This window comes from Ascaphus truei, unplaced genomic scaffold, assembly GCF_040206685.1.
Source record: "Ascaphus truei isolate aAscTru1 unplaced genomic scaffold, aAscTru1.hap1 HAP1_SCAFFOLD_594, whole genome shotgun sequence".
In the NCBI taxonomy this organism is placed as follows: Eukaryota; Metazoa; Chordata; class Amphibia; order Anura; family Ascaphidae; genus Ascaphus; species Ascaphus truei.
Window position 1 is genome coordinate 193,359 of NW_027456927.1, and position 11,169 is coordinate 204,527.

Below are 11,169 nucleotides of genomic sequence, written 5' to 3' on the forward strand. Positions count from 1 at the left end.
AACTACTGAATACAATTCAGTGAGACAATCCAAGAGCAGACAAAGTAATATAACCGAATTCCACATTCAGAACCTTCCTGCTATACCCCAATCCTGAGACCAAGAAAACAGGTCTGTAGGGATAGAAAAAAATGGCTGCCAGGGATGTTCATTTAAAAAAAAATAATCAATCAACAATAATGTATTTTTTTGTATGTCCCTGCGGTGCTATACACAGACTTTTGCAGTCACAGTTCCTGCCCTGACGAGCTGACAATGTGATTTCCGAATGCCTAAGGCACAGGCAGATAGACTGAAGTGGCCAAGGATTTCACACTGGTATTCAAACCTCGGGGTTACCCACTTCAAAAGGCAGTGACTTTCCCCACTCAGCTGCTCCTTCAGCCTCCCCAGAATGTGGACCCTAATATTTTTTACACTAGGGTCTCCTGAGTGTCAGGGCTCAGCAGTGAAGGGGTTAACCCGGTGTACCCATGTGATGAGGAAAGAATGTGGCAGCCACCCGTCCGTTACGTAATCACACGTCATTCCGTCAGGACATAGTGTCACCTTATTCACTGCCACAAGCTGCCCGTGTCTCTCCACGGAGGGAGGATGGCATTCCAGGGGTCTCCGTCAATTTACAGGTGGTCCAGACTATGTTTTCAGCACAAATTAACCCCTCCGCTGCCGTAAAATGAAACGGCATGCCTTGCGGCACAGAAGAGATTCCTTCTGCCCTCCCATCCACGTCTCCTGTCCCCTTTGTTCTCTTCTCTTAAGCTCTCCTCAATGTCTCTCCCTCACTCTCTTTTTTGCTAGTAACCATCTCTCATCTCCCCCCCACCAACTTTTCTTCTTTTTTATTTACAACTGCAGCGTTTGTTTGACCCCGAGATTCCCCTCTCTCTGTATTGTATCTGTATTGTATTTCTATCCCTCTGTGTATTAGACCTTGGGGGCCCCCCTGCATGCTTACCCCCCAGCTCGAGCCCCCCCCCTCACATCTCAGCTCCAGCGTTAAATGACGCAGGGTCATGTGATGTCACGTTGCCATGGCAACGCGTCACTAAAGATAAAGGTAGAAGCTGCAGAGGCATTTAATTTAAATGCCTTGGGGGAGAGCGCGGGACCTCTGTAGTCGCTGCGTCCCCTCCCCCGAAATTCTTCCACCCCCCCACTTTGCGCACCCCTGTATTAGACTAAACTCTGCAGGGCAAGATTCCCCTCTTCCTGTAATAAATCTGTATCCCTCTCTGTATTAGATTGTAAGCTCTGCGGGGGGAGGATTCCCCTCCCAGTATTTGGCTATCAGTTTTACATACATACATTAAATGCTGGAACAAAGTGGGTTAAGGAGTGAGAGGCAGGATGGACAGAGAAGAACTCCCACAAAGATCTCACTCAGGAGGAAAGGGAAGAGAGGAAATGCAGGGGAGAGAAGGCACCTCTGCCCACGTGGCACCGCTCTGCAGCCCCTAAACCTGCCTCACCCAGCATAGAAGGTTTGGCAAGTCGTCCCATTACAGCGCCAGCCCTGCCCCCAGCTTTTAACCCCTGCTTTTCTGACAGAGAAGGGGACAGTGTATAAGATGCACGTTGTGCATGGATAAGTTATACATGGATGCACGTTATACATATAAGGCCAGCACTGTTGTCTTTTTAATCCTTCCACTACCAGGTAACACCAATAAAACATGATCTGTGCCTTTTCGTCTGCATCCTCCTGTCCATGAAATGTCTGTAAGCCGAATGTATAACCCTGTTCAGTTACTGTAACCATGTATTGTCACCGTAACTCTGTGCCCAGGACATGCATGAAAACGACAAGTAACGCTCAATGTATTATTTCCTGGTAAAACTTTTCATAAATAAAAAGGTCCCCTCTGCTCCTTCTCGCTGCCACTGCGCCTCTGTCCCCTATGTGCGACCCGTCACTGTCCCCCTGCCCCTTCTCTGTCACTTTACCGCTTGTCTCTGGCCTCTCTGCTGCTTTTCCCTGTGACCTCCGTGTGTCACTGTCCCTTTCCTGCATGGACAAGAGGCTCGGAGCAGGTTCAGTGGAGTTTATGCAGAGTTGCCTGCCCGGAGCCAGCACTGCAGTACTGACAGGGTTAACAGCCACAACACCAGGGCGTTACACTTTCGCTTTCCTGTAATAAGGAGCACACACAAAGGCGGAGGCTTACTGAATGTGTTCCCCCCCATTCGTGTGCCTGTGTCTGCTGCTGCATGTGCCTTTGTCCTGCCTATCCCTTTGTCCTGCCTCAGGTCCCTATTAAATGTGGGATGAAGCCATGTTCCCCGCACTGGAATAGACTTCACCTCCAGTCAAATGAATGAGACGAAAATCTTCTCCGGCCACAGAGAGAAGCAGAGGGCAGGAGAAAGGGACAGGCAGGAAGAGGAGTGAAGGGTGGACAGTGACATATGTGACATTTTGTGATTGTCAGTGTCCTACACCTCTCTCGCCCCCTTCCCCCCCTAACATCTTTTATTGTGCACCTCATTAATATGAGGAAGGGAGGAGGTCTCCATAAGGAAGAATGTCATTGGTACCCAAAATAGAAATTAATAGGCAAACAGGAAACAAGGTTCCAAAATAAAAAGCTCAGCTGCAGAGAGTCAGTATCCAAAATGTGCAATGTAATCTTGAATGATATAACAAATTATAATAATGGACCTAATAACACCCCTCTCTGAAAAATCATGTCTCAAAATATACTCCTACATGTGGGGGACCTGTGTTATGGAGGTATGGGTCAGTAAATAATATCATATGACAAAGGGCGACAGCCCGAAACGCGTTAGAGTTCTTTTACATATCCAATAACATGATGTCAATCACGGAATAAAGGATTTTTAGCTTCTTCTGGTGTTTAGCCCCCTCCTTTCCTTTGCTGTGCTCCGGTGCTCCCTTCGCAAAATAGAAATTAATTGACATTACATAATGCGAGAATTCCCCCTTTCCAAGTCTGTGTCCCCGCTGGCGCTGAGCACGCGGTGCTTGCCACTTTTAAATACATAAATGTATATGTGCAAGTACTCGCTCACGCGGTGTGCGCGCGCACACACTCAAGCTTTGCACTGGAGTAAACAAAAAAAAATATTTGAAGTGTGCTCAACTTGCCCGCAACGCCCCCCCCTCCCCCCGCGCTTGCGAAATAGCCACGACACCCGGCGCTCATGCTTGGAGAGGTGGTGACGTCACCGCTCACAAGCATGAGCGCAGCCCGCAGACTAATTCTGTCTCTTCCTCTCCTCCCCAATCTTTCCTCTGCTTCCCCTCTCCCCTCCACTTTCCACCTCTTCCTTACGTTCTCCCCCCACTCTTGGTTAGTGTCACTGTGGAATGAAGGTTTCGTGGGTCCCAGATGTGTCGTCCTGGTCTGACCTGGGAGATTATCCTGATTGAGGGGGGAGGCTGGTAATCGCATAACTGCAGAATCTCCTAATTACTTCTTAAATGACGTCCTCTGGGACACTCAGAATAGAGGCGACAGCCTCAGTATCCTTTCATAATGTATTATTGTGACACAGTCCTAGAGGTAACATGCTCGGTGTCTCCCCAACAGAACCAAATGATACCACCCAAGTCCTAGAGGCAATAGGCTACCTCTGTAACTTCCCCACACAGTACTAGAGGTGTCAGGGTTTATCAGTCATGTATGTCTGTCTTTATTTATATAGCACCATCCAGGTACCTAGCCAGGGCCGCAGACAGCTTTCCCGGAGCCCAGGACTAAGGCCGCTCCTATAGTGCCGGCGACGTCACGCGAAAGTTGTAATTCGCTTTGCGGCGGCGTTGCGGGCGACCAGGCTCTGATTGGTTCAGGGGCTGTCACGTGAGGCGACCGCCCCAGAAAAATCAAATAATTTCAGCTACCAAAAATCGCGTCGCCACGTCGCTTTTTCGCCGTCGCGCTTACTATAAGCGCACACAGCGGCAACAATGCATTTGTTTTCGGCGACGTTGCGTCACCGGCACTATAAGCGCTGCCTAACGCTTCCACCGGGGCCACCCACCCACGTATAAGCGGCCTTTCGAGAACCCCCCCCCATCTCACACACTTCCTCCCTCACCCCCCTCTTACACTCCCCCGTCACCCTTTCCATTCCCCCCCTCTCTCACACACCCCCACCTCTCCCACACCCATGTATTTTTCTCCCATCCCCACACTCAACCTACCTCCCCAATATACGCGCGCACAGACACACACAGTGACACAGGGACACACAGAACAGTGACACATACACACACAGAGCCACACACAATAAGCCCCCCTCCCCAAACACGCACATAAAAATAAGCCCTCTCCCCCCTTGGGGAGGGTAAGGTATCTGGGAGAGAAGGGGGGCCTGGAGCATGTGGCGTTACCTGGGGTCCTTGGATGGGCCTGCTGGAGCAGCATGGCCAGCACAAGTCAGAGACCAGCAGACCCGCGGAGGCCTGGGGAGGGAGGGACATATGGGCGGTGCTGAGGGAAGGGGAGGGCCTGGCCTGCAGGAGGGAAGGGCTAGGAAAGGGGAGGGCCTGGCTTGCTTGCAGGTGGAAAGGAGGGGGGCGGAAGCCAGGAAAGGGGAGGGCCTGGCTTGCCTGCAGGAGAGTAGGGAGGGGGGCAGCAGCCAGGAAAGGGGAGGGCCTGGCTTGCCTGCAGGAGAGAAGGGAGGGGGGCAGCAGCCAGGAAAGGGGGGGGGCAGCAGCCAGGAAAGGGGGGGGGCAGCAGCCAGGAAAGGGGGGGGGCAGCAGCCAGGAAAGGGGGGGGCCCGGCTTGCCTGCACAGAGTGGAAACTAGTGCTGCCAACACAGGGAGTCCGGCCCCTTGACTGTGGGCTCGGGACAGCAATACCGGCGGTCCCCCCCTGTCGGCAGGCGCTGTACCTAGCGCTTTACAATACACGTGACATTATATTATATAGCGGTGGCCGGCAAGCTATCTCTCTACCTACCCCTGTCAAGTAAGTTCTAATAAGATGTAGACAATGACAGGATATCCTATGGGGTTTCCCCCCTCCTCATACTGAATTCCTGAGTGACAGGAGTGGAGTTGACACAGGGATCTGTGATAGCCAATGGTGGCACAGATACTGGGCCCTCCCTCTTTGAGCTGCAGAAAGGCAGTGCCTAAATTATAGCTTGAAGTTCAGCCCCTTAGCGGTGGGACCTTCAGTCTAGTGTTTAGAGTTGGTTCGAGACTATCCCTTCATGGGGTATGAGCTTGCAGTGTCGCCTCCTGGCCGGGAGGGAGACATGTGTTCAGCCCATGAGGGGTTGAGCACATAACTTAATCCAGCTTGGCCTCACTATTACCCCCAGGCCGGTACCATCCAGAAGCCAGAGATCTACCTTACCAACTGGAGCATACGCTGCAATAACACCAGCAGTGGCTGCTGTAATAAAGAACATCCTCATTTGTACTTCTGGCTCCAATGCAGTCTGTATTGAGGGAGGTAACGGAGAGTAAGGACTGTCATAGCGGGGACCGCCTTCAGCCTTGCTGCAGCCCCCTATGTCTGGAGGCGCTGATACTGAGAAGGAAAGAACCAGAAGGATTCCTAAGAGTCTGCCCTGTACCCCCCACGCCATCGCGGGAAACTCCTCTCTCCTGTACCTCGCAGGTAACCAGCACCACACCAAGCAGCCGCATAGCCATAATCTCCCAGAGGGGGGCAATTATAACACATAATGGGAAAAAGTGCTTCAGAGACAGAACATTAGGAAAATAAGTCCCTGCCCCGAAGAGCTTACAATCTAAGTGGTAAGTGGGGAGAATTTACAAAGACAGAAGGATGGCGTTCTGCTAAGTGCGTCTGCAAGGGGCCAAGGTCATCTAAAAAAAATATATCAGAAAGCGTTTATAGCGCTGCTGCTTCTGCTGCACTAATTATAACCAGGAGGAACTGGAAGCCTAACGCTCGGGCAAATTAAACGTATGTGTGAAGGTGACGCTCGGGAATAATCCGACTCAGAGTTTCTCTCCCCCTCATCCTATAAGAAGCCTTAATCCATTCTAATTAGTCATATATTATGAGCAACTGTCAGGAGGTCACCCTACATTATATATAAACCCAGGACTGCCTGAGCCTGACCCTGATATTCTGCAGATCCTGGCAAGAAAGAAGACAGCCCTTGGTGGTTTTGGCAAAAAATGTTTTAGTGCAAAAGAATCAACGATTCGGTCCTAGTGTGGACCTATGTCAAAATGTCACATGGACCGAAACGTTGATTCTTTGGCAGTAGAACATTTTTTGCCAAGACCACAGGAGGGCTGTCTTCTTTCTTCCCAGGATCTGCTACACTCCAACTCTCTGGGGCTTTCTGAGCACCTATGCCAGCTCTTCACTGAAATTTTGAGTGCACCTACCTTCTTTTTTACCTGATAATCTGCAGTCAGGAACTCGCCCTACATAGATATAAACCCAGGACGGTGTGAGCCTGTCCCTGATAATGTGCAGTGAGGGGGTCACTCTACATTACATATAATACATATAAACCCAGGACGGTGTGAGACTGTCCCTGATAATGTGCAGTCAGGGGGTCACTCTACATTACATATAATACATATAAACCCAGGACGGTGTGAGCCTGTCCCTGATAATCTGCAGTCAGGTCACCCTACATTAGATATAAACCCAAGATTGATTCATAGCCCCTGGCAGTGTGACGGTTCATATAAAGAGTGGAAGGGAGCCAAGTGTCAGTAAAAACAATACAGTACATACTTTCTAGTTTGGCTCTTACAATAGCATTAACAAATATTTCCCTGTGCCACTGTGACAGTGAGAAACACTCTGGGCAGCTCACACCTATGTCACAGAGGGAGGCACAGGTAGGAGGCCAACCTATATACACCTCTCCAGAACCTTCTAAACTCGATTCAACCCTACAGTGCCAGACAGGCCCGGCCTGGCCCTCGGTTGATACAGGAGGTGCCAGGTCTAGTGAGTGTTCCCACGGTTACCCCTTTTCTGCCACCGGTGCTACCGATTCGAGCCCAGGTATTGAGTTGGATACACACCCGAGCAGTAACTAGGGTTGCCAGGTGTCCGGTATTGAACCAGACAGCCCGGTATTTGGTTACTCTGTCCGGTAAAAAATGAGAGATAATACCGGACATGTATGTGTGCGAGGGAGGGGCATGTATGTGTCCGGTATTACCTCTCTGGACCTAGGCTGGGGCCATGGTACAGCAGACTGTGCGGAGGCGTCCGCACGCTGAGCGAACAGACTGCCTTGAGGCAGTGCGCGCGTCCACGTGGCGTGTGGGCGCGTCCGCGCGGAAGCAGGAGCGCGCCGCGTGAGAAATCAGTTAAACTGATTTCTCAGCGTGACAGACAGGTCACATGAGCGGTTCGCCCAATGAGGGTGAACCAGCTCCGTGACGCCCCTTGGAACGCCCCCCATGGCATGTCCACCATGACCAGGGAAAGCGCCCGCTTTCCCACAGCTTCCACACACCTCAGCGCGGGAGAAGGCACCATGGCCCCAGCCTTAGTAACCAATCGCGGGATTTCCTGTGAGAAGGGATAGAGCAGGGCTGCTGCTGCTAGGGGGCTGGTCAGCTAGTGGGTGGCACCAAAGAGGGAGGAAAAGCATGGAGCAGAGAGAGGTGAGGCTGTGTGTATTTGTTTCTGTTTTGTCCTGGTGTGTGTGTGTTTACTCTGGCTATTCTGTGGGGGTGATAATGACGGTGGGGGGGTGAGAGGATGAAGGGGGGGGGTGAGAGGATGAAGGGAGGGGGGTGAGAGAGGATGACGGGAGGGGGGTGAGAGAGGATGACGGGAGGGGGGTGAGAGAGGATGAAGGTTGGGTGGTGGGAGAGGATGAAGGGAGCGGGTGGGAGAGGATGAAGGGAAGAGGGGTGAGAGGATGAAGGGAGGGGGTGAGAGAGGATGAAGGGAAGGGGGGTGAGAGGATGAAGGGGGGTGAGAGGATGAAGGGAAGGGGGGTGAGAGAGGATGAAGGGAGGGGGTGTGAGAGGATGATGGGAGGGTGGTGTAAGAGGCTGAAGGGAGGGGGGTGAAAGGATGAATGGAGGGTGGGTGAGAGGATGAAGGGAGGGTGGGTGAGAGGATGAAGGGAGGGGGGGTGAGAGGATGAAGGGAGGGGGGGTGAGAGGATGAAGGGAGGGGGTGTGAGGATGATGGGAGGGTGGTGTAAGAGAGGCTGAAGGGAGGGGGGGGTGAAAGGATGAAGGGAGGGGGGGTGTGAGGATGATGGGAGGGGGTGTGAGGATGAAGGGAAGGGGGGTTAGAGAGGATGAAGGGAGGGGGTGTGAGAGGCTGATGGGAGGGTGGTGTAAGAGGCTGAAGGAAGGGGGGGTGAAAGGATGAATGGAGGGGGGGTGAGAGGATGAAGGCAAGGGGGGTGAGAGGATGAATGGAGGGGGTGAGAGGATGAATGGAGGGGGGGTGAGAGGATGAATGGAGGGGGGGTGAGAGGATGAAGGGAGGGGGGGTGAGAGGATGAAGGGAGGGGGGTGAGAGGATGAAGGGAGGGGGGGTGAGAGGATGTAGGGAGGGGGTGAGAGAATGAAGGGAGGGGGTGAGAGGATGAAGCAGAGTGAGCAGAGTGCAGGCTGGCAGTGAGCAGAGTGCAGGCTGGCAGTGAGCAGAGTGCAGGCTGGCAGTGAGCAGAGTGTAGGCTGGCAGTGAGCAGAGTGCAGGCTGGCAGTAAGCAGAGTGCAGGCTGGCAGTGAGCAGAGTGCAGGCTGGCAGTGAGCAGAGTGCAGGCTGGCAGTGAGCAGAGTGCAGGCTGGCAGTGAGCAGAGTGCAGGCTGGCAGTGAGCAGAGTGCAGGCTGGCAGTGAGCAGAGTGCAGGCTGGCAGTGAGCAGAGTGCAGGCTGGCAGTGAGCAGAGTGCAGGCTGGCAGTGAGCAGAGTGCAGGCTGGCAGTGAGCAGAGTGCAGGCTGGCAGTGAGCAGAGTGCAGGCTGGCAGTGAGCAGAGTGCAGGCTGGCAGTGAGCAGAGTGCAGGCTGGCAGTGAGCAGAGTGCAGGCTGGCAGTGAGCAGAGAGCAGGCTGGCAGTGAGCAGAGTGCAGGCTGGCAGTGAGCAGAGTGCAGGCTGGCAGTGAGCAGAGTGCAGGCTGGCAGTGAGCAGAGTGCAGGCTGGCAGTGAGCTTAGCGACCGCGTAACCTTTGCACAGAGACTCTGTTTTCCACTTCTGACGGTTGTTATTAGAGTGTTACATAAAAATGAACTCCAGACAGACTACCGGGGGCCTGCTTTTAACCCCTGCGCTGCCAGGTGGCATGCAATGCATTACAGCGTCTCGGACAGGGTTAATGTGCCAGTTTTATTTATATATATATATGTATAGATAGATAAGGTGTTTTCACTGGACAGCCGAGACAGCACACAAAGGTAGTAGTTCACAAAACGGTATTGAAGTACGTGGCACACACCCCGACGTTCCGGTCCTCACAGAGGGACCTTTCAGAAAAAACGTCGGTGTGTGCCACGTACTTCAATAGTTTTTTGAACTACTACCTTTGTGCGCTGTCTCATATTCCCTGCACGGCTGTCCAGTGAAAACACTGTATCTATCTTACCTCTAAGGGATAAGCACTAACATCTACTCCAACGCCACGTGAGTGCCAACTGCCTTACTGACTGTGTGTGCGTGTGCATATATATATATATACAGTGTTCGACAAACCTATACATTTGCTCGCCCCGGGCGAGTGGATTTAACCCCCGGGCGAGTAAATATTGGCCCAAGCAGCACACGTTTGGTACTAGGTGGCGAGTAGATTTTTTTGTGTGACGAGTAGATTTTTTGGTGATTTGTCAACCACTGTAAGGTAGGTTTATTAATGAACAGTAAAAGAATACAACTCACAAAAGTCGCTAGAACTTGCACATGAAAAGGTCTGTTGCCAAAATCATAGGTAGATATAGAAGCCACTGTTTCTGGTACTGGGTCCTCGTGGGGCTCTCAATGACGTAATTCTGCTTCTGTGTGCGCATCAACGTTACACACACACACACACACACACACACACACACACACACACACACTTCCTTTACCTCTAACCGTTTCTGTACACTTTATCCCTTTCTCAAGTTCACGCAGAACTAATAACTATTACTAGGACTCTCACGGTATTCTGTGCTGCCGCTATGCAGGAATGTCCTTGTGTATTAGGGTGTAGCTGATCATTCTATGTATTGTGTGTCGGATCAATCACAGACAATTCTATATTAAGAGCATGTTTCGGGGCAGTGGAACCTGCCAGTCATGCAGAACAGTCTGCAGTCACTTGTGCTAGGAGTGGGGGGTAATGTCCGAAATATCCACACACTCTTTATGTAGCTCCCTCTGTGGAGAGTGAGAGGGGATAGTGGGCAAAGCAGCCAATACAGGGAATTTAATAGGGGTAAACCTAAGAAAAGTTAAAGTCCTCTGGTTATTCCATGGATAACGTCTGTACTAGTACTTGTACCATCTGCAGAATGAACCTCTTCACCCTCCCTCTCCTAATTACACCAGGGAGTCGGCTATGTGTTTTAGGAAAAATGAAGCCTCAGGGAGGGGCCATGTCACTACTGAGAAGTTAATGTTTCTCGGTGCGATTTATGGGCCCGTAAAACATTTGTATTTTCCCCCTCCCTGACATGCTTTCTATATATATCTGCCTTTATAAGCTCTCTCCACCCGTTTCAGAATAATTAGTGTCACTCACTCTGCTGGTTCAGGCGCAGGGGTTTTGTCCGGCATTGGGATGTCCATGGTGAAGAGGTGGGGAGGTCCCAGTTACAGGACCTGTGTCTCTCTCTGTCTCTCTCGTTCTTCCTTCTGCCCACAGCGTTTAGCAGCCAACGCTCCTGTAGGCAGGGGAGCAAAGTCCAGGCCTCGCACACGCACTCTGGCCCTGCAAATGTTCCTAACAGGCTCATGACACCAACAGAAAAACATGTCCCTGAGAAGTCACTCAGCACAATCTTATCTCATGATAAGGCAGCCACCTCAGCACTGGCATCCATCCTCTCTCCCCGGCTTCTGACCTTATACTGTACCTGCTTCCAGACACAACGCAGGGCTAAGGGGGTATTGGGTCAGGCAGAGGGACCCTTATCCCCCCTCTACCCCAAGCTCTCCCAGACCCCAATAACCCCTTTAGTGCTGGAGAGACATACAACGTATTGTGCATACCTAAATCTGCAGTCTCTGTATCTCACCTGGCTTAG

At 51.8% G+C, this 11,169-nt stretch overlaps 1 protein-coding gene across 1 annotated transcript in view; it reads right to left on the reverse strand.

Moving 5' to 3' along the window:
* The window catches only part of LOC142485418 (uncharacterized), a 37,005-nt gene extending 26,189 nt beyond the window's left edge, over positions 1–10,816 (reverse strand). Inside the window, exon 1 of the mRNA XM_075584450.1 lies at positions 10,665–10,816. Coding sequence (XP_075440565.1) covers positions 10,665–10,711 — 47 coding nt within the window. The 5' untranslated portion in view covers positions 10,712–10,816. The remainder of the gene's footprint in view (positions 1–10,664) is intronic.
* Positions 10,817–11,169: the final 353 nt, after the last annotated feature.